This window comes from Podarcis bocagei (genome assembly GCF_964188305.1).
Source record: "Podarcis bocagei genome assembly, chromosome: 17".
NCBI classification, from domain to species: domain Eukaryota; kingdom Metazoa; phylum Chordata; class Lepidosauria; order Squamata; family Lacertidae; genus Podarcis; species Podarcis bocagei.
The window spans coordinates 40922114-40948455 of record NC_138143.1 but is presented as its reverse complement, the minus strand read 5'-3'; the positions used below and the strand labels follow the sequence as shown (position 1 = coordinate 40948455).

The 26342-nt window shown below is 42.9% G+C and overlaps 1 protein-coding gene and 1 long non-coding RNA gene across 3 annotated transcripts in view; both read right to left on the bottom strand.

Annotated features, from left to right (window-relative positions):
- Nucleotides 1-511: 511 nt before the first annotated feature.
- Nucleotides 512-26342, bottom strand: part of WARS2 (tryptophanyl tRNA synthetase 2, mitochondrial) — a 36784-nt gene continuing 10953 nt past the window's right edge. The window contains exons 1-6 of one of the 2 annotated variants that reach the window (XM_081176843.1): nucleotides 21092-21178; nucleotides 14269-14526; nucleotides 2599-2679; nucleotides 2317-2402; nucleotides 1866-1984; nucleotides 512-1018 (exon numbers count right to left, since the gene is read on the bottom strand). In XM_081176843.1, coding sequence (XP_081032969.1) covers nucleotides 570-1018; nucleotides 1866-1984; nucleotides 2317-2402; nucleotides 2599-2679; nucleotides 14269-14526; nucleotides 21092-21133 — 1035 coding nt within the window. In that variant the 5' untranslated portion in view covers nucleotides 21134-21178 and the 3' untranslated portion in view covers nucleotides 512-569. Of the gene's footprint in view, nucleotides 1019-1865; nucleotides 1985-2316; nucleotides 2403-2598; nucleotides 2680-14268; nucleotides 14527-21091; nucleotides 21179-26342 lie in introns of those variants that run through there. The other variant, XM_081176842.1, reaches the window with a different exon arrangement.
- Nucleotides 18334-20583, bottom strand: LOC308577110. The gene is made up of 2 exons (XR_014003449.1): nucleotides 20469-20583; nucleotides 18334-18424 (listed from the first exon to the last, which is right to left on the bottom strand). It is a non-coding gene; the product is annotated as an uncharacterized lncRNA (long non-coding RNA).

Below are 26342 nucleotides of genomic sequence, written 5' to 3'. Positions count from 1 at the left end.
TTAGGCAAGTGCTGAGGCTGCTGGTATCTCAGAAGCCAGAAAGACAGGATGGTGGGGTAAGACAGAAATGAATAGAATCCCGACATCTGTGACGGAGCTGAAGTGTTCTTACTACATGCTCTAGTTACATGCTCCAGTTATCTCCCGCTTAGACTACTGCAGTGTGATCTACCTGGGGCTACCTTTGAAGGTGACTCGGAAACTGCAATTAATCCAGAATGCAGCACCTAGACTGGTGACTGGGAGTGGCCGCCGGGACCATATAACACCAGTCCTGAAAGATCTTTGTTGGCTCCCAGTACGTTTCCGAGCACAATTCAAAGTGTTGGTGCTGACCTTGAAAGCCTTAAACGGCCTCGGCCCTGTATACCTGAAGGAGCATCTCCACGCCCATCGTTCTGGCCGGACACTCTTTGCGATTTCCAAGCCTGGTCCATTTAATGTCCCTGAGGTAATTATTCGGTTACTCGTGGATACAAAAACACAGAGGACCTCTAGTAAGACAGAGGAGTCAAGGTAACCAAGGCTGAACTCAGATTATGAAAGGCACGAGCTGCTTTTCCTTCAGGTTAATGCAATCCCACCAGTCTTTTGATTTCTGAGTATACGGGGGCTGCAAGCTCTTTGGCTTTCTCTGCTCCGGTCCATAAAACCTTCTCCAGGTAAGATCTGTCTTCTTTTAGCCTGACAAATTCACTCCTAATTGGTGCAAGTTTCTCAGTGACTGCATCTGCTACCACTGCCTTGTAGTGAGCTGTATCAAGGCCAGTACTCTGACGTACCACCTCCTCCGTGCTGAGTCCTGTTATAGCAGAGTGAATAGCGACCAGGTTGGAGACCCCAGGGCGGTGAGCAGGGTCATAGGTCACCTCAGAGGTGCAGTCTGTGACAGCCTTACGAAATTTCAGCATTATCTCCTCGGGGCTGTCTGTTATGTTCACCGTGGCTAACTTCTGAGGGTCTGATTTGGACATCTTGGATGTGGGATCTCTGAGTGACTTGATCTTCTTTGATTCCGCTAAAATCAAGAGAAAATGCAATTACAGAAGAGAGCTCCGCAATAGAGTGACTACGAGGCTAGGCGACATATTGGGAAGTCCCGGGTTCTAATCTCAACTCTGCTATGGTTCACTAGGTAGCCTCAGACAAGCTGCTCTCTCTAAGCCTCAGCCTTTCACCTCCAATCTGCAATATAGGGATAATACTATTGACCTATACAAACAGCTCATGGGTTCGAGCCCCACAGAAGTGAGCCTCCCCTAGAACAAAGTATCAAGCCAACCAGCCTCCTCCTTCCTTACAGAAAACTGTTTTATTAGGCATCCCTGTTTTTACATATGAAAGCCCATTTTCTTAAGAAGACGCCACGGGCACAGTGAAATGCATAATACAGTCGTACCTTGGTAGATGGACGCCTTGTGAGTCTAATGTTTTGGCTCCCTAACGCCGCAAACCCAGAAGTGAGTGTTCCGGTTTGTGAACATTCTTTGGAACCTAAACGTCCGACACGGCTTCCGATTAGCTGCAGGAGCTTCCTGAAGCCAATCAGAAGCCGCACCTTGGTTTCCAAACATTTTGGAAGTCGAACAGATTCCGTTTGACTTCCGAGGTACGACTGTATTCTAGAGGACTGCTGAAAAGGATAGGAAAAAAGGTCGGGGCAACACCTAGTACTGGAACAGCAAAGATGACACACACGCCATACTTTTTCAAAAGCTGCATTTGACAGCCCCTGTTTCCCTTTGTATTCCTTTACCTTGGCACCTGGCTATCCCCACTCTTCTCTTTCTTCTGCAAAAGCTCCCCAAGCCAATTCACTTTACTCAACAGGCAGTCATTTGTGATAGGTTTTGTACTGTACTCACTTAGAATGGCTGTGGGCACTGGAAAGAATTCTCCATATTTTTTGTTGAAGCGTCGGGCCGTATCCTGGGTCAGCTCCAAGTGCAGGACTTGATCTTCTCCAACAGGAACATGGGTTGACCTTCCAACAGAAACAGAAAAATAGAAATGTTGTGTGGGAGAGAGAGATGGTTCACATCTGCTCACTCAAACCGAGTCAGAAAAAAGCACAACACCATAGTTTAAGTAAACCGCTAGATTTAGCAGGTTATTCATGGATTGTCAATGACAGATTAGCTACAATCATAATGTCCACCAGATAACCTGTCAGTGAGAAAGGGCCACTGATTCACTACAGAATGAAAGGACAATCTCACCACAACTAGGTTGCTCAAAAGCCACCCACTCCTGAACTATTCAGTCCCCTTGGGGCCTTCATTTACAAGTTATGGAGCTGTGCATTCTGACGCTTACTTGTAGAGGAGAATATCTGCGGCTTGAAGAACAGGATAGGTGAACAGACCAACTGTTCCTTCATTCATCTGGCTGGCATTCTTCACCTATTTATGTGAAGAAAAAGAAGACTCATAAAGGCTTAATACCTTTATTTTTTATTTGAGGACAGCTACAATGAGCACAAAAGATGGCAGGAGTCAGGCAATGACAAGAGCAGGCCTAAAGGCTTCACCTGTGTAACAGCTGAACAGGGATAGCCCACCTGCCAACTAAGCTAAGAGAGGCTCACAGAAACCTCACCTTCCATTGTGGAAAGTGCTGCAGGCGTGGCATGCTTGTGAGACATCCCAGAATCCAGGCGAGCTCTGCATGCTCAGGCACCTGAAACAAATCAGAAAGGCAATTAATTAGGTGCAAAGGGTTTTCACAAAAGCACAGCCCCAGTAGCAGTCCCCACTTTCAAACAAAGACAGCGTGTTTATGAACATATAGAGCTGTCTTTTTATGATAATGTCATGGACTGCTTGGGTGAGGAATGATGGGAGGAACCAGCAGGTGAACCAGGAAGGGAAGAAGGCTTAGACCTTCCTACAAGAAAGAAGATTCCACCTAAACATTAGGAAGAACTTCCTGACAGTAACAGCTGTTCGACAGTGGAATTTGCTGCCAAGGAGTGTGGTGGAGTCTCCTACTTTGGAGGTCTTTAAGCAGAGGCTTGACAACCATATGTCAGGAGTGCTCTGATGGTGTTTCCTGCTTGGCAGGGGGTTGGACTCGATGGCCCTTGTGGTCTCTTCCAACTCTATGATTCTATGATTCTATGACCTTGGGGAGTGGTGGTGGGGAACGATGAATGGTCAAAGGGAAAAGACTGGGAACAGGTGTCAGAAGTTGAACAGGTAATAGGGCTTAGTGAGCGGGGAGAGTCTGTGGCAGAGAGCGGTCCGGAATCAGAGGCAGAAGCTGAAGAAGTAGAATGGAATGAGGGAGGCCAAGAGGCAGAGATGAGACAGGCTGGCAAAGAGTCATGGGTGTCTCCCCCTCCAGCTGCAACAAGCTGCCCTCCCCGCATCTCCCAGAACCAGAAGAGGCAAGAAATGGATGGAGGAGAGGTTGGCTTTACGCAGGCGCAGTCTCTGATTGCTTGGAAAAAGCTGTGGTGAGGAGGCGGTGAAAGAGTTAACTCCATCCTTGAACTGTGTGATCTGTCACTCCTGTGACAGATAACCAGTTTGCTTGTGTTGGACCATCAACTACACTTACTGCAAACCATGAAGTGGAAGAGGGAATGAGCATGCACAGATCTACAGCTTGTTCAGCACTCAAACCCTGCTCAATGTGTGACATCTGAATCAAGCCCTTCATCCATTTAGCCCAATGCTGTTTACTCAGACCAGGAGCAGTTCTCCAACATCTTAAGCAGGTGTCTTTCCCAAGGATACTACCTGTTTTGATCTGGAGGTGCCAGGGGCTGACTGGGAGACTTACCCTTCCCATAAGTAGCATAAAGGTAAGGTAAAGGGACCCCTGACCATTAGGTCCAGTTGTGGCCGACTCTGGGGTTGCGGCGCTCATCTCACTTTATTAGCCGAGGGAGCTAGCATACAGCTTCTGGGTCATGTGGCCAGCATGACTACGCCACTTCTGGTGAACCAGAGCAGGGCACGGAAATGCCGTTTACCTTCCCGCCAGAGCGGTACCTATTTATCTACTTGCACTTTGACGTGCTTTTGAACTGCTAGGTTGGCAGGAGCAGGGACTGAGCAATGGGAGCTCACCCCGTCGCGGGGATTCGAACCGCCGACCTTCAGATCGGCAAGTCCTAGGCTCTGTGGTTTAACCCACAGCACCACCCACATCCCTATAAGTAGCATATAAGCTATTAAAAATAAGGTCGTTTGAAGCACCACACTAAAGTTATTATACAAGTACTTCTGTACAGATCTGTGCTAAGAAGATCCATGGGGGATAAGAGCTGGTGAGAATGACACATCCGCTTTCTTTTGAGAGCCAGTGTGGTGTAGTGGTTAAGAGCGGTAGTCTCGTAATCTGGTGAACCGGGTTCGCGTCTCCGCTCCTCCACATGCAGCTGCTGGGTGACCAGTCACACTTCTCTGAAGTCTCTCAGCCCCACTCACCTCACACAGTGTTTGTTGTGGGGGAGGAAGGGAAAGGAGAATGTGAGCCGCTTTGAGACTCCTGAAGGGGAGTGAAAGGCGGGATATCAAGTCCAAACTCCTCCTCTTCTTCTTCTTCTTCTTCTTCTTTTGGCGTTTGAACAGCCATAGCTTTATGCCTCAACTTCCAGCTCAGCAGCTCTTCCTCACTCTTTTAACTTGTGAAATCCTGTGCAACCTTTGGTGCAAAGGCAGAGAGTGTGGCGCCCTCTAAACATTGTGTACTACAGCTCCCACCAGAGTGTTTGTTGTGGGGGAGGAAGGGAAAGGAGAATGTTAGCCGCTTTGAGACTCCTTAGGGTAGTGATAAAGCGGGATATCAAATCCAAACTCTTCTTCTTCTTTCACTTCCAGGCCAAATGAAGCATGGGGTTGTTGCAGCAGCACACTGAGGGTGTGAATGAATCAGGTTTCTGACACAGTAGACAGCGTGGAAAAGGAAGGAAGACAAAGAAAATGGAGCTCTCATACACTTTAGGAGCGAAGTGGGGCTCTCAACATGAGCACATGGAGAAGACAAAGAGCAAGTGTCTCCCCATATGTGGTGGACTTGTAAAAGAGTATCGGGAAATGATCCATAATGAACTGGGGGGAAATGTTTAAACGTACTTTCCAAAAAAAACCCAGAGTCCTTTCTGTTGGGGATAATCCAGACTGAAATTCCCAGGTGTCAAAAAAGGTTATTTATGTATGCTACTACTGCGGCTCGTGTTTGGTTAGCCCCAAAATGGAAAACAAGCGAGGTCCCACCCAAAGAAGAGTGGCAACTTAAGTTGACAGAATATGCACAACTTGCAGACTGAACATCTAGAATAAGAGAACAAGAAGAACATATGTTTAAAGAAGGTTGGAAAACGTTTATTGAATATATGGGAAATAATTGTGTACAGCTGAAAACGCTACCAGCATTAAGATAAATTCCTGCTTGGCAGGGGGTTGGACTCGATGGCCCTTGTGGTCTCTTCCAACTCTATGATTCTATAATAACAGTGTAAATAAGTTTTGATGGATGCAATAATGAAATACTGTATAGTTTTTGTAAAACATGCATGGATTTATGATATGTAAAATGAACCATGGAAAGAGAAGAAGAAAAGTCATTGATATCTTAAGGATGTAAAATGAATATTTTAAATTGTAAAACATAAAATTTAATTAAAAAATTACAGAGAAAGAGAGTGTAAGTAAGTGTCTCCCATACACACTCTTATTCCTGTGGATTGGGATCCATTCCAGCCCTACAATTCTATGATTCTATGCAGTGGCCCTCACTAGAGACAGTCAAATGTGTTGCATTTTCTCCAGGACAGCCCAGTGCTTCAAAATTTTAGAGCCAAGAAATCTACTACACAGTGAAAGCGAGAGGCGAAGGATAAACTCCTGCCTTGAAAGCCCAGTTCCTTAATTCTCAGTCATTGTCTGACTCATAATTGTACAAAGGCCTCCATCTCTTTACCCTAAGGAACAGGCAAAGCATATTTTCTCAGCTTGAAGAGGAACTGTGAAATTGCATTTTAGCCCACCAGAGTTAACCAGAATGCTGATCTCAAATGCAACAGGTCCAAATATGGTTGGAACAACTGCATCATTCTCTCTCTCTCTCTCTCTCTCTCTCTCTCTCTCTCTCTCTCAGAACACACACAATGCATTAGGTAATGCTAACATTAACACATTGTAGAAGGACAGCGCATCACTTGTGGATGGCTGGTCCACGCGAAATATAGAACTCAAACTGGAGCAGTTTATCACTTCATCCTAGAAAACGTGAAGGGGTTGGCAGAGGCCAAGTGAATGGATGTTTCACACTTATTAAGGAACAGACAATAGTACTGGAGACCGACTATACTTAAAAAACAGCTGAAGACTGTGCCTCTGGTGTGCACACACCCATTCAATGCCCTATTTGTCCATAGATTCTGCAGGTTTTTGTTAGCGCTTCAAATATTGGCAAAGCCAGAACAACAGTGGCGCAGTGGGGCTTTTCTGGACCACCTTCAATTCTCTCTAAAAGAACTGTTGGTTTCCAGCATGTGATGCTAAAGAAGGAAAGAAAAGCTAAGAGATTCTGTGCTTGACTTGGGGGAGGAGGAAGCGAACTTCAAATGATTCTATTATAGCAAAAGTACCTTTACACTTTTCTCCAGGGTAGATTTGATTTAAATCAAATTGATTTAAATCACTAGTCAGTAATTTTTTTATTTTTTATTTTACAGAAAGACTCATTCTTGCTGGTATAATCTTAATATTTACAATCAGATGAAGGTTTTGTTTTTGGAATAATAAATTTTCAGAGTAGTTTTTACAGTTATATCAAAAATTACTGGTTTGGTTATACTATTAGAAATACATAGGCAGATAATTATGAAATTATTGAGAGGTTCTTTTCAGAGTGAGTTCTTTTCTTTTACACTAATGTCTCACAACAAATGAAACTGATCTGCAAAAAACACAACTCTCTCTCTCTCTCTCTCTCTGTATATATATATATATATATATATATATATATATATATATATATATATAATGAGTGGCTAACCTTTTTTGGGCCAAGGAGTGCATTGCCCTCTGGGACTACATGCCACTGGTTTCTGTTGAAAGAGTGGGTGTGGCCACCCATCCTATACTGCCTATCACCATCACTGAGAACCATTGAGGTCCAACTAAAAGTGCTCAGGAAGCAGGAAGGAGTACTATAATCATCTGAATTGTTTCCCGAGGGTTGGAGATGGCCGAGCACTCGGGGAACGCCAGAGAAGAACTGAGAGCTCCTTACTGTTTTTCTGAGTCCTTCTAACTGCTTTTTCAGGAAGCAGAACCACCAATGCCCCTTTAGCAAGCTGTTGGGGGTTGGCAGACCTTTCAAAAAGGCTTGGCGAGCCAGATTATGCCCACAGTGGCTGGCAAGTTGCAGGTCCCTGGCACAGACCATCAAAGGAAGAGCAACAAAAGACACAATTTATAGGGTCATGCAACAATCACCACTCTGGCATGACAGCATCAGTTTACATTAAAGCCCCTCTAATTTTAATCCATCAGCCAAATAAACACAGCCGTGTTAAGGGATAATAATAGACTTACTTTCCCCACTGATAAGACACTTGATTTAATAAGGATTTTAATGACTTCCATTCTTGGTGGTTTCTTATATTAAATGAGAACTCTCCAGGCAGAAGACATAACAATTCCTAATCAGACCTACTGATTACACCCCACCCCAAGCAATTTATTTATTTAGGGCTTTCCTATCCAGGCTTTCTTCTATCGCAGAATTTAAGGCAACATACATGGAGCTCCAAGGTGGTCCCTCATCCAGATACTGACCAGACCCACACCTGCTTAGCTTCATCTGTGAATGCAAATGGTTCCCTTGAAATGTGGTGGACTGTAACTCACACCATCTCTGGCCATTAGCCCTGCATGCTGGCGCTGGTGGGAGCTGTAGTACACAATGTTTAGAGGGCGCCACACTCTCTGCCTTTGCACCAAAGGTTGCACAGGATTTCACAAGTTAAAAGAGTGAGGAAGAGCTGCTGAGCTGGAAGTTGAGGCATAAAGCTATGGCTGTTCAAACACCAAAAGAAGAAGAAGAAGAAGAAGAAGAAGAAGAAGAAGAAGAAGAAGAAGAAGAAGAAGAAGAAGAAGAAGAAGAAGAAGAGTAGTAGTAGTAGTAGTAGTAGTAGTTTGGATTTGATATCCCGCTTTATTACTACCCCGAGGAGTCTCAAAGCGGCTAACATTCTCCTTTCCCTTCCTCCCCCACAACAAACACTCTGTGAGGTGAGTGGGGCTGAGAGACTTCACAGAAGTGTGACTGGCCCAAGGTCACCCAGCAGCTGCAGGTGGAGGAGCGGGGAAGCGAACCCTGTCCACCAGATTACGAGTCCACCGCTCTTAACCACTACACCACACTGGCTCTCTAAAATCAACACTCAAAATGTCCAGAACTGACTGATAGCACCTTCTGAAAATGACCATCTTAGAGAAGGCAAATACCGTGCAAGTTTATAATACAAACACAACACGCATGCTATCACCAGCAAAGAAAACTAAGTGAACGAGAGAAAATCTCTACCTCTGTCAAGAACAATTTTCTGTATACAATCTCAAAATGTTCTATGTTTTTCTTCGCTCCAGAAGAAAAAGTTTTTTAAAATTGAAATTGTTCACTGAAATATAAAGTATTGCTGAGTTATTTTTAATGGGACCAGAAATCAACATGGTTGACAAAGACTTACTTTTAGGGAACCCTACAAACCAGACATTCCTTCCCATCTCCCTTTTCCCTTGCTAGCACAGCCAGAGTTTGCAGTTAATCATGACATGGTGAATTATATGCCCCCCAAACCAGAATCAGAAACCCGTTTGAAAGCATGGTTTCCGATTCTGGTTTGGAGGGCAAGAATTAATCATCTCATTTGCTGATTTGAACACCAGAACAAAATGCAGCTAGTATAAGGCCCAGAAACAGAGGGGCTGGTTATAAAAGAGAGAAGAGGGGGGTCGTTTGCATTGTGCTATTGGCATGTGATGGTGATGGAAGCAGCAAAGGCATATCTTTCAGGGGAAACCTTTTTACTTCTACATGACAGGACAAGTACTTAATGCACATTAACCCATGACTCTTGTAGATTAGTGGTCTAATGGGCTTTCCTGAAACCAGGACTCTATTTCCAACTTGGCAACTGTTCACTGCATGTTGCAATCAGCACTAATGATTTCCACTTTCCTCTGCCTAGAAGATCTTTCTCTCTTTAGCCCATCCTTTACCATAACGTAGAAGATATCTACAGCCAAGAATTCGCTAATCCTCAACCAGCAACAGCCAGATGTTTTCATAGTGGTCAGAAGGATGGCAAAACCAACACCCCTGGGAATTAAATGCTAAAGTATTGTCCAGGTTGCATATGGAATGAAAAGTGGTTGATTTTCTTTTGTTTGAATCACACACTTTGCCAGTTTCCACAATGACAAATCCTAGACAACGACTGCAATTCTATGCACAGAGACTAGAATCATAGAATAGAATCATAGAATAGACCACAAGGGCCATCGAGTCCAACCCCCTGCCAAGCAGGAAACACCACCAGAGCACTCCTGACATATGGTTGTCAAGCCTCTGCTTAAAGACCTCCAAAGGAGGAGACTCCACCACACTCCTTGGCAGCAAATTCCACTGTCAAACAGCTCTTACTGTCAGGAAGTTCTTCCTAATGTTTAGGTGGAATCTTCTTTCTTATAGTTTGGATCCATTGCTCCGTGTCCGCTTCTCTGGAGCAGCAGAAAACAACCTTTCTCCCTCCTCTATGTGACATCCTTTTATATATTTGAACATGGCTATCATATCGCCCCTTAACCTCCTCTTCTCCAGGCTAAACATGCCCAGCTCCCTTAGCCGTTCCTCATAAGGCATCGTTTCCAGGCCTTTGACCATTTTGGTTGCCCTCCTCTGGACACGTTCCAGTTTGTCAGTGTCCTTCTTGACTAAATCCCATTATACTCAGCAGGACTTACTTCTGAGTAGACTTGCCCGGGACTACACTGCAAAAGGTGCTGCTAACGGAATACCAACTAAACGAAACCTTTGCTAGAAACCTAGGCCAAGGCAGTGGCAATGACGTAATAGGCAGCAACTCAGAACCTTGCGTGTCTCCTGATGGAAAAGCCTGTTTTCCGTATAGATATTATCTTTCTCAGAAAATGTTTCCTGCAGCATAGCTAAAAATACTTGGAAGAACATCAGCATTACAAATCCTTCTATTTATTGTTTCCCATAGGAAGCAAGCTATGTCCATTAGCTGATTTCCCCAAAGATGTGATCATTCAATATGTTGCATCCCTAGAGCTCTTACTGGGCAAAGTTTCAATATTTTTTGCTGGGATTCAGGTGTTCCCTTTTACTCAAGGCAGTCGCAGTTGCTCTCCTCCTCTGCAGCCCTCCATCCAGCTATTCCAGAAGTCCTCAATTTTAATCTGTCAACATATTGGGGAGGAGTCTCTTGAAAGAACTCTCTGTCTCCCTTTCCATTTACATCCAACACTATTACATGAAACTGCCATTGTTTTATTTCTCGATGAAACAAAAGTTTACTCATTTGTGAAAAAATATTTATACAGTACACTGCTATTCATTAAAAAAATATCAGAGCAGTTCATAACAATTACACATAGCACCATACACTAAAAACCATATTAAGAAGTTAAAATCAGAAATCAGCTAACTATTGTGGAAAGAGAATTGCCTGCAAAAGCCTGACAGAAGAGAAAAGGTGATGGTGATTTGCCATGGCATATAACCAAAGGCATATACAGTTGTACCTTGGTTTTCGAACAGCTTAGTTCTCAAACGTTTTGGCTCCCGTTCGACTTTCAAGGTACGACTGTATAACCAAAACTTCTCCCCTGACAGGGTGTCTCGTATTTTAATCAATATCTTCATGTCAGTCTTAGATTCAGAGGTTTGAGAGTAATGCTTCCTGTCCTCTGCTGCTTCTTTCTGTTCGGTTGCTGTATTTTATTGTTTATTGTAATCCACCCTCGTGGTTTTTTTCCTGGCCTCATTTCTAAATAAGCAAATCAATGCACTGTGCCTTGAAAGATTTTAACATGTGTGTCTCACCCTTCCTCCAAGATGCTCAGGGCAGTATACATTTCACCTCCCAACAACTCTGGCCTGAGGTCAGTCACCAAGCTTCATGTGAGTTCTCAATCTAGACTGAAGCTCAACATTCGGCCCACAGCTCTGTGTGTCAGGGATGGGCAACACTTATCCAGCCTGAGAGACACATTCCCTTGTGCCTACTTCTCGGGTGGTGGGGTGGTCTGTGCTAGTGATGGGCGGGACAAATGCAAAAGTGGGCAGGGCCACTCCCACCATGTTATTGTTGGGATACTGCCAGGGAGACAAAGGCCATCATGACCCCACGTCAATTCCGGACGATCCATCGATCTCCCGTAGATACAGTATCAGTCAATTAGCGACACGAGCTTCAGAAATAGCTTGCCACATTCCAGGGCTCGTGCACGCTCTATCAGCAGAGTTCGTACAGCGAAAGATGCACGCAGGAGAGCATATTTACAAATTTATTCAGCGTTGGTCAGAACAAAGAGAAAACATGACTGCCTGCTTCGATGTCTCAGGCACAGAGAGGAAAACGAAAGCAATGTACAAAACATAAACTTCCTGTGAACAGGAAATACGCAGACTCTGTGACTCACAAAGCCTGCTCCCTTTTAAGGTGGAACGGAAATATCCTAACAGTTATCTCACACATTCTCCCATGCATTCTCCCACCTAACACACACAACGGAGACCATTCATTCCCTTACTCACAAACATCCTTACATTCCCACACAACACACATACATGCAGATTCTCACTCCCCACGCCTGCAAGAACAATTGCTGTGTGAGGGAGATTTCTGTGGAGAATGCAGCTTGCGAGGGTTAATGCTACCACAGTAGTGGAAAGCACCGTGATGCTCACCTGACCTCCCAACAGCTGAGTTGCTGCTGCTTATTGAGAAGGAGTGTGGGAGGGGCAATTTGGCAGGGAGGTCAGCGTGGTGCAAGCACACCAGCAGTAGCAGCAGGTTGTTTCTGCTGCAGCTGTTGCACCACTCCCAGCTCCCCGCTGCCTTGCCCCTTTCCTTACTGGTAAGCAGCAGTGACTCAGCTGCTGGGAGGCCACCACACTGTTTATCTGCTATAGTCCTCCCTCCCCAGATAATCTCCACAAAGATCGTCCTTGCTCCATGCAGCAATTACATTTGAAAACAGCCTTCTATTAGAACTAATTGCTATTGGGGGGGGGGAGAGCTGCAGTCCCGATCGGGAGGCCCCCAGGGCCAGCAATTCCCTGCCTCTGAAAAACAATGTAGATGGGAGATGACAGTAATAGTTAAATAGAAGGTCTTATTGCAGCTGCTGAGTGATCTCATTTATCAAGCCAATTGACTGATGGTTGATGTTCGCCAACAGGAGCAAACAAGACGACTAACATTTTCCTGATGCCTGGAATCTCTCTTTGGAAGGTGACATCCCTTACCTAGAAAGTGTGCCAATTTTGCAATTTAAATTTGGACTCAGAAAGAGGAAAACTTTGCTGCTGAGTGCCAATGCAGTGGATCCCAAAGGACTCTCCTTATACATTTGTAAACAGGTAAATATTATGAATACATTGTTAAGTTCTAAAATAAAAGTTTTGAAACATTATGGCAATACAGTACAGTTTGGCTGATCTGTTTATTCTCTAGTGTATAACATCTTTTGGCTGAATTAGGCTAGATGTTCTCCATTTAGTAGAGTCCTTTGTGTCCCATATACCGTATTTTTCGCTCTATAAGACGCACCAGACCACAAGACACACCTAGTTTTTGGAGGAGGAAAACAAGAAAAAAAATATTCTGAACCTCCGAAGCCAGAACAGCAAGAGGGATCGCTGTGCAGTGAAAGCAGCGATCCCTCTTGCTGTTCTGGCTTCTGGGATAGCTGCGCAGCCTGCATTCGCTCCATAGGACGCACACACATTTCCCCTTATTTTTTAGGAGGGAAAAAGTGAGTCTTATAGAGCAAAAAATACGGTAAGTTTAACTTTCCTTCCCTCTCTTATAACGCAATACATTTAATATGAAATCAAATGTTGCAGGGTTTTTGTTCTGATGTATTTTAGTTGTATCCTTTATTGGTTTTATTCAGGGGTGTTGGGTCAGTTCTTTAAACCATGATTATTATTTATTGCATTTATTACATTTGTACCCTATTCTTCCTCCCAAAGGAGTCCAGGGCGGTAAACATTAAAAGGTTAAAGGAGATCAAGTTTTAAAAACGCATATTTAAAACATTTAAAAACAGTTCAAACCCATTCAAAACATTTAGAACACCTAAAACCTTTTAAAAGCAATCACATACCATTCAGTTATTAATTTTGCAGCTGTTAGAAATTGTTATGGTTGTTGTAAATCCACACTAAGAACTAAGAGTGTCCTCCAAGGAATTAAATAAACAAAACTAGCAAATGGAGAGTTATGCAAATTTGCCAATGTGCTTTCTTGTGTTTAATAACCTCTCTTCATTCATACCCTCTTCCCTCGCTCTCTCACTTTCTCATTCACATACTACTCATGCAGACAGACTCACATGCTGTTCAGACATCTGATCAACACTCAATGGTACTGCTGACTTTGTTCCACTCTTTCCGTTAACATCTGTCCCTAAGCTCTGGATGCCGACTTTTCAACGAAACGAAACAAAACAGTCGGAGCGCCCTTACACATCCTGTTAATTCATCAGCAACTGAGCCAATGGAGTTCTCTCACAGAAGGTCTCATTTCAAAATAGAGCTGGCAGGCTCCTCTCGCCAGTTAAGGCAGGGAAGTTTTCAAAATTCTAACCTGCATCTAGCCCAGATCAGAAGAATCTCTATTTGCATCAGCCACTAGCCATAGCAATAAAATAAAATAAAATATACTGAGGACAGACGTAAAAAGTTAATTATACAAAATACATTTTGGAGGTTTACATCAATAATCAAATAATATACCCCAGATTTCCCCCTTTTGTATAAAGGGCACAAGATGGGGTGGGGGGAGGAAATTCTGCAAAACTATTAAGTTCTGTGATTTAACCTCATGTCTCATTTATCTATTGACCACAGTAGGTATCCTCAAAAATTATCCAAACCTGGCTTTGACTTCTAAAGCACATATATAGATAATAACCGTGTGTGTGTGTGTGTCTAAGTGGAGCTATGCTCTGTCCACTGAAATCAGATGCAGAACCAGAGGGAGATACTAACCTGGGATTGTTGGAAAATGACACACTTCTGAGGACTGATGCCACAGGCAAGGAGAACAGCCGTGACGTCTAAGATGCTCGTGCGTAAAACTGTTGGTTCCCTTGGTATGGTGAGGGAGTGGAGGTCCACAATGCTGTATAATACGGAGCTGCTTTCTTCCTGTAGATTCACCCAGCTTGTGATAGCGCCAAGGTAGTTTCCCAGATGAGGGATCCCGGTTGGTTGAATCCCAGAGAAAATCCTTTTGAGACCTTTATTCTGGAGCCAAGCCATAATGGAATTAATCATTAGCGTAGCAAACAATCACAGGGAACCAAACTATATGAAAGTTCCCAGGTACATAACTGCAACTTTCTGTGCAAACACATAGGACAAATACAGGCAGTATGGATATTTGAGCATACGGTAAACTCTACAATTACTCTGTCACAGCACTTTGAGGGCTCATGAGCTTCTGTCCATTTCAAAAGGACTCTGATCACACAGCTTTTAAATTGGATTGTGCCCTAGGAGCTCAATCTTCCACAATTTGACAGAGTTGTGATATATTATTCTAATGCAGTCATTTTTAATTAATAATAATAATAATAGGTAAAGGTAAAGGGGTCGTGACTGACTCTGGGGTTGCAGCGTTCATCTTGCTTTATTGGCCAAGGGAGCCGGCGTATAGCTTCCGGGTCATGTGGCCAACCAGAGAAGCACGCGGAAACGCCGTTTACCTTCCCACCAGAGTGGTACCTATTTATCTACTTGCACTTTGATGTGCTTTCGAACTGCTAGGTTGGCAGGAGCAGGGACTGAGCAACGGGAGCTCACCCCGTCGTGGGGATTCGAACTGCCAACCTTCTGACTGGCAAGTCCTAGGCTCTGTGGTTTAACCCACAGCGCCACCCGCATCCCTAATAATAATAATAATAATAATAATAATAATAATAGACAAACAGTTGAAAATTGCTGGGGATCTTGGCAATCTACCTTTTAGTGATGTGCAAGTGATTAATAAAAATGTCAATGGTTTGTGCAAGCAAAAAATAAAAATAAGTGATTTACAAGTGATACAGATTTATAGTGTGGATGGGTCAACTCTTAATCCTGCACACTTCTTCCCCCAAATAGTCTTTTACTGGAACCCACAACCTTCATCACCAACTGAAACAAAGCCTTATTAAGTGCATCCGTACTTGCTTATTTCTGTATCTTGTTTACCTGCATAATCCCTCCCTCTAATTTTAGACTGTGAGTTCCTTGATCAACATCCTTTTTTTTTAACTTTTATTATATTGTAAAACATCGTGACAGCACTGTAATAACTTGCACATGATGGTTTTTTAAAAAACATTTTTTAAAAAAACCAACAACCTCCCAGTCAGCTTTACGTGGTGAAGAGTTGTGTTTTTGTTAAACCAACTGCTGGACTGGTGGGAAAAGAAACAAAATTGCAAGGCTTAACTATAACGAATATAAACCACTGCTGTTTCTCAGTGGAAGACTGGAAGTTTGCTACAATACCAGTTACGTACTGCTATTTGAAGACTGCAAATCTACGCATGGTTACTTGTGTGTAAGCCTTGCTGAAGATAGTGGAAATTTCCTCTGAGTAAGAATTCACCGTATCAGGTTATATACTTCAAAAACAGCTGAAGAGATTGTTCGGCTAAAACCTTCATAGAAAATAGTTGACGCTCAAGAAAGAATGTTTTCATGTCCTCAAAAAACTGTAATGGCAGTATCGTTATTTCTAGCTCTGGTTATTCAATTTCTTTTTGCTAGTCCTCCCTTTCTCTGTATGCCAGAATGTTTTTCGGATATTCACCATCTCCCTTATTCCCACGGGAGACAAATATTCTTGTTGACTCAAGAAGGAAACTCTAAAGTATAGCTGTCCAAACAGTTACATTATTCAGTAAGGTAGGTTTTTTATTTATATATATAAAAAGCAAAACCAAACCCTGAGATATAACTTGGTATTCGTCTTTTTTAAGAATCCGCTTAAATCATCAATCATAAGTGAGCTCTGACAGACTGATCTCTAAAAAGGAAAGCAACTTTCTGGGTGGCCCATTTAACTTTACTTTCCGCTTTCAATTGTTAACCAAAGCTCATGTTCAAATGCAAGACTTCTTCTTCCAAGACTGTTTCTCCAAAAACAAAAGGGCTGATACACAAAACTGCACCCCAGTGTCATATTCACCTCCTCCGTAATGGATAGTAAAAAAAAAAATTATCCACATTTGTCTAACATCATCACCCTGCTGTGTTGCATTCCCCATATGTGGCAGCCAATGTTGTGGAATAGGAGTGGAAAAAAGCACAAATTATATCAGGACAGAGGGCATACCGTATTTTTTCGTCTATAAGATGCCCCCTATTTTGAGGGACTCAGATTTAAGAAAATCCACCCTTGGCACTATCTATGTATAAGACGCCTCCTAATTTTGGACATTATTTTTTTGGGGGGGAAACCTAGTCTTATACATGGAAAAAGACGTTATTTTACTTGATGCTACGAAAAGAGGGTACCCTTGCTTCTGCTCATAATCCTACCCTTAAGAGGTGCCTCAGGACACACCATCAAATTCGTATTTACTTTGTAAATGCAAGTTCTTATGCCATGCCACCAGCAGCTTTTGAAACCCTCCCAGTTTCAGAAGTAATCTGCCATGCGGAGTAGTGGGTAGTTGCTGGAGCGGCTGTGGTTCAGCAGCAAAGCACACACACTTTGCATTCAGAAGACGCTGGGTTCAGTCCCAGATATCTCCAGTTAAAAGGGTCACAGAATCAAAGAGAGAAGAGGCAGGGAGAGACCCTCTGACAGAGACCCTGTATAGTCAGCAACGGTCAGAAAAGACATCGCTGAACTTGATGAATCAATAGCCTGACTCAGTAAAAGGCATCTTTGTGTGGTAGACACATGCCTTCTTTCCTACCAGAAAAATGCTGGGTGGTTTTTTTTTTTTTTGCTTTTTAAAGGGAAGCCTGCTATCTTGAAGAAAACAGCAAGGTTTCCTTAACATGCAGAACACTTGCAATTTGCTAATTAAAGGTGTAGTATGATGTGAAGCGGAAAAGGAGTGATCACATTAAGTGCACAATCAAACACTACACCTCGAATACCGTGACCCATTAGGGATACTTCAGCAATAACAAAAATATATCGCTTAGAGTCAGTTCATAGAGAAACAACTGAAATGATTAAATGCCTGGAAACAACTAATTTTTTGTTGTTGTTGAGGGGGAAGAGAGATTGAAAGAATCACATATGCACAGTTTAGTTAAAATCAGAACATTTGCTTTCTTCCATCCTAAGCTTGCCAGAGTCTGGTCTATTCCACTTCAAACACTCCTCAACAACAATACCCTGTAATCAACTGGAAATAATTTTTATTAAAAATATTTTCCATGTGCGGATGTTTAAAGCTGGGAAGAGGTGAAGTCACTATTAGGGATTCTAACCGAGAATTTTATTTTCGCTATAACGTCCTCCAAATAACCATCACTATCTCGGCCCCGATTCTCTGCATCGGAGAAACAATTCACTCATTCAGTCATTAAGAGCTGTAGCAGAGAAAGCTCATAAGCCCAAGTAGGAACACGCATGATATTTACAATACATCTGTATCCAAGGTATCTTGGATCTTCCCACAAACCCGCTATATCCTTTATAAAAATACTGAGCTCAAATTGGATACGGATGAAGGAAATTACATATGCTCCAACACAGTACAACTGTACTGTTATCTGACTGTAGATAAAACCTTATAAGGATAAAAGAAAGCATAAGCTAAGAAATTACTTTGTTATATCCACAAAATGTTAACAAAATATTATGTCAGCAGATAATGAAAGCCTCTTAGAAAAATAAATGGCAGTGATAAAGCAGTGGGGTTTTTTTTAATAGAGTACCGTATTTTTTGCACCATAACACTCACTTTTTTCCTCCTAAAAAGTAAGGGGAAATGTCTGTGCGTGTTATGGAGGGAATGCCTACGGGTGGCATGCCTACGGATTTTCCTCCTCTAAAAACTACGTGTGTGTTATGGTCGGGTACGTGTTATAGAACGAAAAATACGGTAACCATTCATCAAACGGGAGCCAAGAGCTTGAATGACACACTGTCTGATTAACAGTGCAATCCTACACGTCTCTACTCAGATTTCTCTCGTACTTTCAGGTGAGTGGGCATAAACTCCAGCCTCAGAGGTTCAAGTAGTGGAATTCAATAAACAGGTTGTGTATTTCAAAAAGAGCAACACCACATTAACTCCCAATGGTCAGAGTAGCTAGTGACAAAATTGATGGAACTGGATTCAAAACTTAACTTTAAATTACAAATACGGGTGGAACATTTTAAATATTAAAGTGTTTGACACATGCTATAGCACGGGGGAGATAAAATGAATCATGCAGGAAAGAAATATAAACAGATTAACAAATCGCCCCATTACAATTGTGTAATGAGGGGAATATAAGTGGTAGATTATTGATAGTTTTGGCAAAACGATGCAATAATGAAGTTTTTCCTTGTGCTGATGGTTTTTAAAATGCTTATAACGCTTCAGTTATTATTGCACAATATTTTTCTGGATTTGATACCTCATTAATAATAAAATACGAGTTGCACAAAGCGTTTCATTTCAACTTAAAATAATATTCATTAAAAATAAGAATTCTGAAATCATGGTGCTAAAAGCCACACTGCCCTGCTACAGGCTTCGCTCACTGTTTATTCACCCTGCAAGAGTCATAAGGCAACATAGCAGGGAGTTCAGTCTGGTGTCATGAAATCATAGGGCTGGAATGTGCTTGACTGAAATGTTGAGGTCAGGACATCAGAGCCACATGCTCAAAAGATCTGGAGTTAGTAAAGGATTAAAAAGAGAGAGAAAGAGTATGTTTCTCAAGAGTTCCCAACGGGCAGAAATATAAGCCATAGGAGATGCCAACTCAGACTACAGCCACTCAGGAATTACCATGTCTGTCCAGAGAAAAAATCCCTTAGCATCACAGAATTCTGCATAGTATAGTTTTGTGACCAGTCTTAAAAGACCTCAACCTTTGCTGGAAACAAGGGCATAAGATCATATATAAGAGCAACAAATTCATTATCTGAGTGCAGATCGTGATATAGGCAAAACGGCACCAGCCACTTACAAGAACAACAGGCTTGGGAAAACCTCAAAGCTTTGCAGAAGTACATATATGCAGAATCAAAGAACCCTAGAGAGGGGAGAGATGCAAAACAGCCTACTGAGGAGGGTTGAGAATGCCTGGTAGGAATGGAAGGCTGACTGGAAGATGTGGAAAGGGAACTGGAAAACAAATGGAAGAGAAATGTAATGGAGTATCATTAACGGTGGGCTGGCTGGCTGGCTGGAACCCTGACCACTCTGCACAACAATACAGTGGTACCTCAGGTTACAGACGCTTCAGGTTACAGACTCCGCTAACCCAGAAATAGTACCTCGGGTCAAGAACTTTGCTTCAGGATGAGAACAGAAATTGCACCACAGTGGCACCGCAGCAGCAGGAAGCCCCATTAGCTAAAGCGGTACTTCACGTTAAGAACAGTTTCAGGTTAAGAAGGGACCTCCAGAACGAATTAAGTTCTTAACCAGAGGTACCACTGTATTTTGTTGCAGGTTCCACTTGTATATGTTATGAGCTCCACAACATAATTCTGTAGAGTGAGGAAAAGTGGTTTCTAGAAGACACCAGTAAGCCTCACTTCCATTGTACGACAGTCCTCAGGTGTGGTGCGCCAGTTGTTTTTACTGGATGGTTTCCCAGTCCTTGTACTGGGCTTCCAACTCTGCTTTTTTAACTGGCTCAGCTTCTGAGCTATTAAGAATCTAACACAGAAATTTGGCACCTGACACTTTCCCCTCTATGTTTTCCACACGAAGAAAGCTTTGCCTGCTTACATTTTTGAATCACAGTAGATACAAGCACAGAAACAGGGGGGTGGAACAGGTGTCAACTACACCATTGCCTTTGCACATTTCTTATTTATTCATCTTTACAAGCAATATAAAAAAAATGGTGTGGAATTTAGTTGGGAATAATCAAAAGATCTAACATACAAATTTTGAGAACCTTAGTATTACTAGGCAGCCATAGCAATAGGGCCATTAACGTGCAGATTAAACAAATTGTTCCAATCTTTCCCCCCCTTTTCTTTTTGAAATCATGTTACGAAATACAGCTACGGCGCACTTGCTGCTAACTGTCAAGTTAAGTCAGCGTTAGCTGGCTCTGAAGCCTTTTCTTTGGACGTGTTTGCACTTTGGAGTAGAAGATTCCAGTTTACAGATCTACCCATCTGTTTAAAGAGAGCAGGTAAGGAAACGATAAGGTCGCAAAGCTAATTTTAAATACAGGTGTGTTTGTGTGTGCGCGCTCATATGTATGCAAGCGAGCAGGAGAGAGAAAGAACGCAGGAAGAGAGGAGCGGATCGCTGCTGACATGTGCGACAAGAAAGATTGATGGTTTCCCTCTCTAGTTTTCCCCACTGTGAAGGCACACAGGGGGTGGGGAAGGGGACGAAGAAGCCGCTGCGCCAGCGACAAAGCAAGCTGCTCCGCTTATACCACTTGAGCCCTGATTAATGAGGCGGCAGCAACTCAGGAAATGGAGAAGGATCATGCTTAGACTTCCCCCTTATTGTTACTTAGCTATAATTTGAGCCACAGAGTTCCACATGTTTTTAGTTGGTTTGCTAGTTATGAATTTCCAAATCAGTCAGACAAAGAGAAACTGCCAGGAGACCGAAGGAAAGAGCGCGTGGGGGGGGGGGGAGAGAAAAACCTGTGTGCAAACTCTTACCTTGAACTGAAGAACGTGAAGTCTGGATGTGCTAGCAAACATAGGGGTTGTAAGCCAGTGCTACTCAGAGCAGACCCGCTGAAATTAACGAATGCAAGTTAGTTGTGTCCATGCATTTCAATGGGCCTTCTGTGAGTAGAACTAGGTTTGGATGCAGCCTGCAGCTCAAGTAAATCACGCACACAAGCTCAGCATATATTATACCTGAGAATAAGGCTGCAATCTTGACTCCACTTACCCATCGAATTCAGTAGGGCTGACATAGAAGGTTAGGATTGCACGGTAAGTCAATGGGACTTACTTTTGAGTAGATTTCTTTAGGACTGCATTGTTAAATCTATTTAAACTTGTCAGTTAACTGCATCAAATACCCATTAGCACTATTAAGTCAGGGAAATAATAATAGAAATAATATTTGTAATATTTATAAAACATTTGTATTCTTGCCTATTTTAAACCCTATTTTATACACAATCTCAACAGAAGCTCAGGGCAATTCACATATTACAGTGCAGTAGTTTAAATCCATATAAAAACACTTTATACAGATTGTGAAGACTGAGAGCAAAGAACAAGGAAAAGTGATACTAGATCAGCAACCTCCAATATTTCCCTGGCACCATTTCAAAATTTTACCATATGCTTAGGTAATATTCTCCCCCTCCTCTGCACATTCCTCCTTTTTTCCTCCTCTTTTCTCTTCTGCCCTTCTCTTCTAAACAAGCAAACAAATTAAAATAGTGGTGATACCACTGATAAGACCCAGCTTAAGAAGTGTGACCCATTTTGTGGGTTCCAACACACTAAAGGGGAATTCACAAAAATACATAAATCTCCTAATAGAGCCTAGAGAATCCTATCCCTGTATAAATATATAAAGCCTGTATCTGCATGTGGAGGACGCTACAATTTCTTAACTCCCTTCATGTAAGATTTCCAGAAGCCACCAGCTGCCTGCAGTGGATAAAATGATTTTAAAAGGCACTTCAAAGTAAGTGGTGCTGAACTAAATGGGATTTTCTTCAGAGTGAACATGCGAAGGATTACACAGTAAATGGACATTTGGTTAAATTCAGAAACGCTGTACTTACGTCTATCTGTTTCTTACACATGCCTACAAACCACTCAAAATAATTTGGAAATTACAGCAAAATCTTCTACATGCACATCTTTAACAATGGTTTAAACTTCATCTATATCTGAAACTAGAAATACTGTTTGGAAGTGTAAACCAACTAAGTTTTAAGGAGGAAATATACTCCCTGGCAAGTTATTCTGAGAAATGTCTCAGAAGCTTTATTCACTTTTTCTGTACCCATTATTAAACTTTTTCAAACTGCAGAATCAGTGACTTAAAGGTAGTGCAGAATGCAGCAACCACTTTTTAACAGGGTGATTCTCTGGAACAGGACACACTGTGTTCCTATTGCCATTCATGAACAATTCTGATTGTTTTAAACTATACTTTCTAGAACACTTTGGGACTTACCATTAGAGCAAATAGGCCAACTGCTTGATGGTAGCCTCTGTACCACCAAGGTTTGATTAGCAAGGGCTTTCATTTTCAGTGACTTTGAAACTCCCTTCCCCAACAACATGTTTGACGAAGCCCAAATTTGAGCATTTTCCAGCAGGCATGCAAGCACAGAAACATCTGCTTGCCAGAGAAATCTAGGAAGTTATGCAAACAACGGGACACCAAACTTTATCAATATTTTATATATTTTTATTTTAGATCCTGGCAGCTGCTTCACAATGGAAGACAGAGGACTTCAACACCCTTTTGGCTTTACACATGGGTGTGAGAAAACACCAGAAATTTAATTTTCATTGATAGTCATTTTGCTTTCAAGCCACTTGGTATGCTAAGAAAAAGGGATTTAGAGTGGGGAATATCAAACACTTTGGTACTGCGTCACTATAAACCCAGATGTTTCCTTGATATTTGTAGATGAGAAAACTAGCAACAAGTGTTTAGGACTAGGAGTGAAAGATTAGGCACACTTACATGGAATTAAGTCCTATAAAAATAAATGACTCATTTCTATGCACATTTATGTGGGATTAGGATGCAAGACGCTCACTGGAAGGACAGATCGTGAAGCTGAGGCTCCAGTACTTTGGCCACCTCATGAGAAGAGAAGACTCCCTGGAAAAGACCCTGATGCTGGGAAAGATGGAGGGCAAAAGGAGAAGGGGACGACAGAGGACGAGATGGTTGGATAGTGTTCTCGAAGCTACCAGCATGAGTTTGACCAAACTGCAGGAGGCAGTGGAAGACAGGAGTGCCTGGCGTGCTCTGGTCCATGGGGTCATGAAGACTCGGACACGACTAAACAACAACAACAGGATGCAAGACTACTAAAGGCTTATGTTTGTATCTGCCAATCTCGAACCTGAACACTACTCCTTTCCTCCACTGCTGAAACCTTGTCCTATAAGTTCTGCGAGGAACATTTTTAACATAATGGCAACCTAATAGTTACTGCTAAGATACCGTCAGGGGCTGAAGCAGAGCAACTGCCTTCCCTGTTTGACACATTCAACATTTCACGGATCTATGGAGCCACTTTTGCTTTAACTGAGTTGTCTTCTGAAAATGCAGAAACTACCACCTGATTTTTGGCTGGCCCCATTTTGCTTCCAAAATGACAAGCATAACATGACTGAAGCTCAGTATTAAAAGAGAGAGGTGGATTGGGGTCCTGCAACTAAAGGTGTGTCCAATGTATTCCAAGCCCCTTAATAGGAGTGCTCTTGTTCAGAAATTGACCGCTGCAAAAAAGGAACCTTGTAATTTAAGACTCATAGGGGTAGGAGGTTTCAGGAGTTTAGAGTGGGAGGATACTGCTATTTCTTTTTCTACACCCCACCAAACAAACTCTTCCCCCAATGTGCTACGAAGTACCAGATGACTCATGTTCGTGACTGGCTGATATTCGTAAAACTTAGTACTTTATAGCACATATAGCGGGTGTTTCTGGCAAATAAGAATACTGCTGAATACATACTGCTAAAACTACCACAAACAGCATGCAGGGAGAGGTTTTTTAAATCCTTGGTGCACAGATCCCTTTACTTGTAATTCTCACTTCAGAATCACTATACAGTGGTACCTCGGGTTACATACGCTTCAGGTTACAGACTCCGCTAACCCAGAAATAGTGCTTCAGGTTAAGAACTCTGCTTCAGGATGAGAACAGAAATTGTGCTCCGGCGGTGCAGCGGCAGCAGGAGGCCCCATTAGCTAAAGTGGTGCTTCAGGTTAAGAACAGTTTCAGGTTAAGTACGGACCTCCAGAACGAATTAAGTACTTAACCCGAGGTACCACTGTACTTACCAAAAGCTATTCTTTCTAATTCTTTCTCTTCCCCACCCAACAGGCCACAGGTCAGCTGCCCTCAATGTTCTGTAGGTCCTGGAAACTCCTAAGCCCTTGTTAGGCCATTGCTAGGGTTTCTTTCTCTTTTCAAACTAATTCTGTGTACCTGGGGAGTCCCCTGACTGTGTTGAAACCACTACCTTGTCTTTTAGAGGATGCTTCACTGCCAAATCGACAGGCACCCAACTACTCGCTTCGTATCACAAGGAACAAATGAAGAATCGCAGCAAAATATTACAGCGTATTCTAACCACAAAGAGGAGTGTTCCTGTTCAGGACACAGTCAACGTAGAGCAGAAACCTTGTTTGGTGCTCATACCTGCAATCCCAAAGATTGCAGTTAGGGATAATTAAGCCCCTTGTTTTTGCCAATATTGGACAAAATAGTCATTTTTTTCTATATAAGTTTCCGTATGGTGTAAGAGGCCCCTCAGGGTATCTGCAAAGCTTTGGAACCAATGCCACCAACACCTTGCCCCTGAAATGCCCAATTTTGAAGCTTCCTGTCTGCTACCACCAGCAACAAAACAATAGGTAAAGCTTGGTTGCTGGAGTGCAGCTGGGTTTCTGATCTCCACTCCAAAGACACTTCTCTGATAGAAAAGAGGCACTAATGAGCCATCCTAATACTCTCCAATCATCCCTGGCATTGAGACTAATTAAAAACAGCACCATGTTGTTGTTGTTGTTAATTAATTAAATTTGTATACCAATTTTTTATTCAAAGGTCTCAAGGCAGTTCAGAGGATAAAAATACAAGATAAAAACACAAAATTGGCTGATGTTGTTTGTGCAGTTTTTAAAAAGCCAGGTGGCAACTTTGCAGCCTGTGTTTTGTGAGCCGATGAGAGATAGAGGACTTGGAGGGAAAAGGGAATGCTAGCAGTCTGTACTCAGGTAGCCACTAGCTGTTGAATGGACAAGAAGAAGAGAAAGGATGCTTAGGCATTTAGACTTACAGGCACCAAAGTTAGTTTTGCAAATCCCTTACGATGGGCTCTTTCTTGCAATGCTCTTAATGTTCTTTCACAGAATCATAGAATTGTAGAACTGGAAAGGACCACGACGGTCATTTAGTCCAAACCCCTGTAATTTGCTTAGTAAGTACAACCCCTGCACAACTGCACCCTTATATACAGGAGACACTTTGAACAGTCAGAAGGAACTGTTGTTACTGTTTACTTCCACTACCACCACCATCGCCAATCTACCAAAAACTGTCAGGAATAAATTGCTAGCATCTGTCTGGTTCAAGAGACATTGGAGTGCACCTCTGGGGATGAACTCAAACCCCTGTGTTAGCATCACAAGCCTTGGCAATGTTGTATGGAGGTACTGGGCTGCTCAGATGATAAAAGATTTCATCATCTCGCAGGGGGTCGACCTGGCTTGTGTGACGGAGACCTGGGTGCGCGAAGGGGATACTGTTACCTTACGAGAGATGGAGCCCCCGGGTTTTTCCGTCCTCCACCAGTCACGGACTGTGGGCCGGGGGGAGGGGTGGCACTATTAATCCGGGAAGATTGTTCTTTCAGGGCTCTACCACCGCCATCGATCCCCGGCATTGAATGTGTTGGCCTAGTGTGGGGCTCCGAGGTGAGCTTGGCTGTCTGGCTGGTGTACCGGCCACCTAGCGCACCAGCAGCCACCCTGTCAGGCCTGCTGGAGGCGGTGGCCGGCTGGGCCTTGGAGTTCCCTAACCTATTGATAGTGGGGGACTTCAACATCCATGCCGATGCCACTCCCTCCTCACAGGCTCTGGACCTGGTGTCTTCCATGGCGACACTAGGGCTCTCCCAGTTTGTTTCGGGCCCCACACATCAAGCAGGCCACACGCTGGATCTGATCTTTGGCGTCGGTATAGATGTG